This window comes from Octodon degus, unplaced genomic scaffold, assembly GCF_000260255.1.
Source record: "Octodon degus isolate 3935 unplaced genomic scaffold, OctDeg1.0 scaffold00071, whole genome shotgun sequence".
NCBI classification, from domain to species: Eukaryota; Metazoa; Chordata; class Mammalia; order Rodentia; family Octodontidae; genus Octodon; species Octodon degus.
The window spans coordinates 8,302,653-8,308,427 of NW_004524647.1; the positions used below are offsets into that span (position 1 = coordinate 8,302,653).

General features: G+C 39.3%; 1 protein-coding gene and 1 pseudogene across 1 annotated transcript in view; one reads left to right on the forward strand and one right to left on the reverse strand.

The window, feature by feature from the left end:
- The window catches only part of Cnot10 (CCR4-NOT transcription complex subunit 10), an 87,313-nt gene that overhangs the window by 50,295 nt on the left and 31,243 nt on the right, over nt 1-5,775 (reverse strand). Inside the window, exons 7-8 of the mRNA XM_004635307.2 lie at nt 4,732-4,815; nt 1,558-1,675 (exon numbers count right to left, since the gene is read on the reverse strand). Of these exons, the coding sequence (XP_004635364.1) occupies nt 1,558-1,675; nt 4,732-4,815 (202 nt within the window). The remainder of the gene's footprint in view (nt 1-1,557; nt 1,676-4,731; nt 4,816-5,775) is intronic.
- LOC105742755 lies at nt 5,251-5,735 on the forward strand (annotated as a pseudogene).

Genomic DNA, 5,775 nt, shown 5'->3' on the forward strand with positions numbered 1-5,775 from the left:
CAGAAAAAAAACAAAAACAAGGGCTGGTGAGATGGCTCAGTGGTCTGAAGCACCTACTAAGAACAAGCTTAGCAAAGTACAGGGACCGCGGTTCAATCCCCCAGCACCACATGCCAGCCAGCCCCGTCCCCTGGTGGGCTGAGCTGGCCACACACACACAATAAATAAAATAAACTTTATAAAAAAAAAAAACAAAAAACCCCAAAAAACAAAAAACAAAAACAAAACAAAAATAAAAAATAAAAATTCAGAACTAAAAACAGGTATATAGAACAAAACACTGCTAGGAGAATTAGAACAGGCTGTTTTCTTTTGAGGGTAAATGGTGGAAGGCTTCAGTGTTTGTATATGTACTGTGTATATATCTGAAAAGAATCCAAAACTCTAAAACAAACCAAAAATTAATTTTTTGCTTTTCTTTTTGGTAGTGGGAATTGAACTCAGAGACTCATGCATGTTATGTATGAATTCTGTATTAACTGAATTGTTTATACTTTAAACTTCACGTGATATTAGCTCTTTTTTTTTTTTTTTTGCAGGGGTGGGGGGTCCTTTTTGAGATAAGGTCTGGCTATATAGTTCATAGTTTACTTATAACCTTGACAGGTTACTATATAACCTTGAGCTTACTTCGTAGCCCAGGCTGGTCTTGAATTTATAACCTCCTGCCTCAGCCTCCAAAGTGCCAGAATTACAGGCATGAGCCAACGCTCCTGGCAATACTAGCATTTTTAACAGTTTATGCTCATTTCTTGAGCAATTTTCTTTCTCCCTCTCCTAAAATAGCAATGGTACAAACCTTTATCATAGTCACAATGTTTGTTTATTTATTTATTTTGTAGCAAGGGTCTACAGGGTCTCACTGCATGGATCATGGACTGGACTCGTAGTGATTCTCCTGTTTTTAGCCTCCCAAGTGCCGGGATTACATTGAGACGGGGGCCACCACGCCTGGTCTCAATGCTGTCTTGTCTCAGTATGCCCCAGAGGTGGGACCTGCACTGCACACAGGGTTCGAACCCCAGCCGCTGCGCTCTGCCAAAGCAGGCGCTTTAGTCTGCTGAGCTATCAGGCTGGCCCTTAAGCAATTAACTTTCTAAATAAAGGCAGAATAGATTTTCCTAAATTAAAAAAAAAAAAAAAGAAAAAAAGATTTTCCTAAATTTGTAGAAATAGTTTTGATATAACTGTCTAAAGAAATCACCGTATTTACTGCTTTTACGGGAGAAAAGGGGGAAAAAAAAAACCACGTTATTTCATTTGCTTAAAAAGGTCTCATTTCACAAAGCAAAAGTCTTATTCTCTGGACATAATTTTTAAGTTGATATTAGAAATCAAAAAGAAAAAAAAGTGAGAATAAGGAAAAATTTTAAAAAAGTAATAGGATTCCTTGTAAGAGGAAACAAATCATAAACTAAAATTCCAGGAATTTCAGCAAAAGAAACACTGAAACATTTTGATTTAAAAATTAGCAACAAATCACTCTGAAGAACAGTCCAGGGCATGGCCACTGGGAGGTAACCACATGGATGAGCAAGGAAGATAAAGTTCTTTTACCTGTTTTCATGAATCCTGGATGCTCAGCAATGTTTGAACTATTTAACAGTTTCACAGCTTTTCGATAATTGCCCCTTAAGTACTCAAAATTGCTTTTAAGAAACAGAGAGGGTGCAGACTGTAAAGAAAACATAAAAGTTAAAGTTTGTTTTCAGATGCTTAATGCAAGATCATAATTATACCGTTATCTAGGTATGTGTTCAAGAGCATGAATCTGTTAAGTTATGGACACAAAAAAACTACACATGGTCTAAATTTTTCACTGCTTTTACAACCGGAAATATATATACTATATATAATATAGTATAATATATATAATTTCAGCTGACTGTTTCATTTGTACTGCTAATGGGAAGCCAAATTACCTTTTAGACAGGATCTCACCATGTTGCCCAGGTGGGCTCAAACTTATAGGCTCATGTGATCTTTCTGCCTCAGCCTCCTGAATACCCAGGATTGCAGGTAGGTACCACTGCCTTTGTTTAGTTGGCAACCAATTTAGGAGCACCAACTAGGTCTTTTTTTTTTTTTTTTTAATTTAATTAATTAATTAATTTATTTATTTAGTGTGTGGCCAGCTCAGCCCACCAGGGGGCGGGGCTGACTGGCATGTGGTGCTGGGGATTGAACCGCGGTTCCTGTGCTTTGCTTGGCTTAGCTTGTTCTAAGTAGGTGCTTTAGACCACTGAGCCATCTCACCAGCCCCAACTAGGTCTTCTTTCATTCTAATTGTTATTAGAGATACTAGTGATCTTTTCTATTTCTAAGAATATAAAATACAAATGTACCTTTCATTAGGACCCAAATAATCAAATACTTTTTCCAAACAGAAATAAAGACTGTCATCCTATGAATGGAAGAATTTTCCAATTGCAAGTCTTTTTTGATGAGCACTAATTTTGTTCTTTAACAGGTCATGCTCCAGATCCCAGATCACTCTGCCCTTGTAAGAACCCTCGCAGAGGCACAGAACTGCGTCTCCGTAGTCCCAGCTACTACGAGCTGAGGTGACACAGCCCGGGCAACATACTGAGACCTGTTCTTTTTTTTTTTTTTTTTTTAAGATGTCTTTAATTCTTTTTGTTTGTTTGTTTTTGTGGAACTGGGGATTGAACTCAGGCCCTTGTGCTTGCCAGGGAAGCACTTATTCCACTGAGCCATTTCCTTAGCCCTGAGACCTGTTCTGAAAAGAACAACAAACAAAACAAAAAAGAATCCTCACAGTTCCAGGGCCTCTAGGCAGAGAACCAGGAGGACAGCAGGAATCCTTGCCTCATTATTCATTCATTGTAACTTAAAAATAGGCTTTCCTTCCTTCTAAATTCTACTACTTCTTTTGGTCTGCCTCACATGCAGCACTGTGTTGAGGTCACTAGGAAACAAAGGTTCTCCACGGGGACACTTTCGGGAGAGGGTAGTACTGGGCATGAACTTGCAATCCTCCTGCTTCAGCCTTCCAGAGTACTGGGATTATAGGCACCATACCCAGATGATTTGTATTTCTGAATCAAATTTTTCTAAAATCAGTAAGATTCTTCGTAATTCTGTTTTTTTTCCCCCACTAACATATTAATTTTTTATTAATAGAGGGAAGAGTAATAATATCTCAAATAGTAGGAAGACCCCAAAGATATACCAAAGCCAAAACTCATTTGGAAAGAGGGTTTTGCCATAATTTGGTCACTAAACTTTTAAAAAAAAATTTACTTATTTATTTATTTATTTAGAGTGTGTGTGTGTGTGTGTGTGTGTGGCCAGCTCAGCCCACCAGGGGGCGGGGCTGGCTGGCATGTGGTGTTGGGGGTTGAACCGCGGTCCCTGTGCTCTGCTAAGCTTGTTCTAAGTAGGTGCTTTAGACCACTGAGCCATCTCACCAGCCCCACTAAACTTTTTTTTGTTGTTGTTTTTTGTTTTTGCGGTACCAGGGATTGCACTCAGGCCCGTGCGCTTGCCAGGCAAGTGCTTATTATACTGAGCTATCTCCCTGGCCTTTTCAAAATTTCTTTTCTTTCTTTTTTTTTTGGCGGAACTGGGGATTGAACTCAGGCTCTTGTGCTTGCCAGGGAAGCGCTTACTCCACTGAGCCATCTCCCCGGCCCAGGCCACTAAATTTTTAATAAATGTTTGAGTATGATACTAAAAAATTTTAAAAAATATAAATGGCTAATACCTGCAAAATGTTTAGGTGAACTGTGATAAACCACTCAGATTACTAGGTATTTATTTATTTATTTATTTATTTATTTATTTATTTATTTGGTGGAACCAGGGATTGAACTCAGGTCATTGCACTTGCCAGGGAAGCACTTATTCCACTAAGTCATCCCCCTCGCGCCTAGGTAAGTATTTAAAATGGAGGTTCTAAAAAATGATAATAAAATGGAACTTTTAAAGGCTGCAAAGAAAAATGCTTTGGTACTGAATCCAGAGGCATTGCACTAAGCTATTTCCTCAGTCCTTTTACTGTTTTTTTGAGATAGGGCCTCACCAGGCAGTTCAGGCTGGCCTTAAACTCACTATGCAGCCCAGGGTGGCACCAACCTTTTGGCAATTCTCCTGCCTCAGCCTCCCAGACTGCTGGGATTATAGGCAGGTGCCTCTCACCAGGCTTTATGTAAATTTGCAGTGCTGGGTACTGAACTCAGGGACTTGTGCATTCATGGTAGGCAAATACTCTACCACCAACCTATACTCCCAGCCCAAGATGTCATATTTTTAAGTAAAAATACATTAAGTTATGAACACAGTACAATGACTACTTCTGAACTTTATAATATCAAGATTTATATCTGATAATAGTAAAGATACTATGCTAAGATAAATTATTTGCATGCTGGGTACTGAACCCAGGCTCTTATACATTCTAAGTGCATGCTCTACCACTTAGTTACACACCCACTGCAAGATAAATTTTTTTTTTAACTTTATTTGTGTGTGTGTGTGTGTGTGTGTGTGTGTGGCCAGCTCAGCCCACCAGGGGGCGGGGCTGGCTGGCATGTGGTGCTGGGGGATTGAACCGTGGTCCCTGTGCTTTGCTAAGCTTGTTCTAAGTAGGTGCTTTAGACCACTGAGCCATCTCACCAGCCCCAAGATAAATAATTTAAAAATGACAAATAGTCATAATCTAAATAAGAACAGTACAAACTGAGTAACAAAATGTAGAAGAAAACTTACATTTCCAGCTGTGTTCATGACTGATTTGATTTCCCGTTTGCATGCTTTCAGAGACTTCATTTGTATATAAGCTCTTACTTTGTACTGTCAAAGAAGAATGTTAGTATGTTAAGTACAGTTCATTTCCTTCTAGGAAAGTTTTACTTTTTACCTAAGGAAATTAAACTCGATATATTTATAATATAGTTACACTGGTTTATTGTAAAAAAAAGTTTAAAATTATTTTAAAATTTTATTTGACTCTGTGCTTGGATTATACTTTAAAACACTAAAACACACGGTAAAATAAAATTTATATTTGATGGGCCAGCCAGATAGGTCAGCGAACTAAAGTGCCCACTTAGGCAGAGCACAGGGACCAGGGTTCGATCCGTGGCACCAAAAGCCATACCGGAAGTTCAGGCTGGACGTTTAGCGGGTGCAGCACCAGGGAAGGGGAGAACCTGTCCATTTCCAGAGCATTTCACCAGTAGATCTGTTTGCTTCCTACAATCTCTGAAGACATATAATTATGACACTATGGCAGGGATTTTGTGTTCAGTGTTTCACAGGCCCTCAGGCAGGCTACAGACTGACAAAATGTGTGGAATCTCTCATGGGTACAGATTGGATTTGTCACAAAGTTACCAAATCGAGAATTCCAGACAAAGTGTTTCAGCCTTCACCTGAAGATCATGAAAAGTATGGTGGGGATCCACAGCACCCTCATAAACTACATGTTGTTACCAGAATAAAAAGTACAATAAGACGACCATATTGGGAAAAAGATGTAATCAAGATGCTTGGATTAGAAAAAGCACACACTCCTTAAGTTCATAAGAACATCCCTTCAGTAAATACAAAGTTGAAAGTGGTTAAAGCATCTCGTAAGAATCCAGCCTCTGAAGCTGCCTCAAGGACTTCCCACAGAAGAGAACATGGCTAACACGTGCCTCAAGAGTACTGTGGAGTTAGTAGTGCAGGGGCAGCTGAAGCCTGTGGACACCTGTAAGCCCAGCACTTAAGGGGCTAAGGCAGAAGAATCCTTGCAAGTTCAAGGACAGA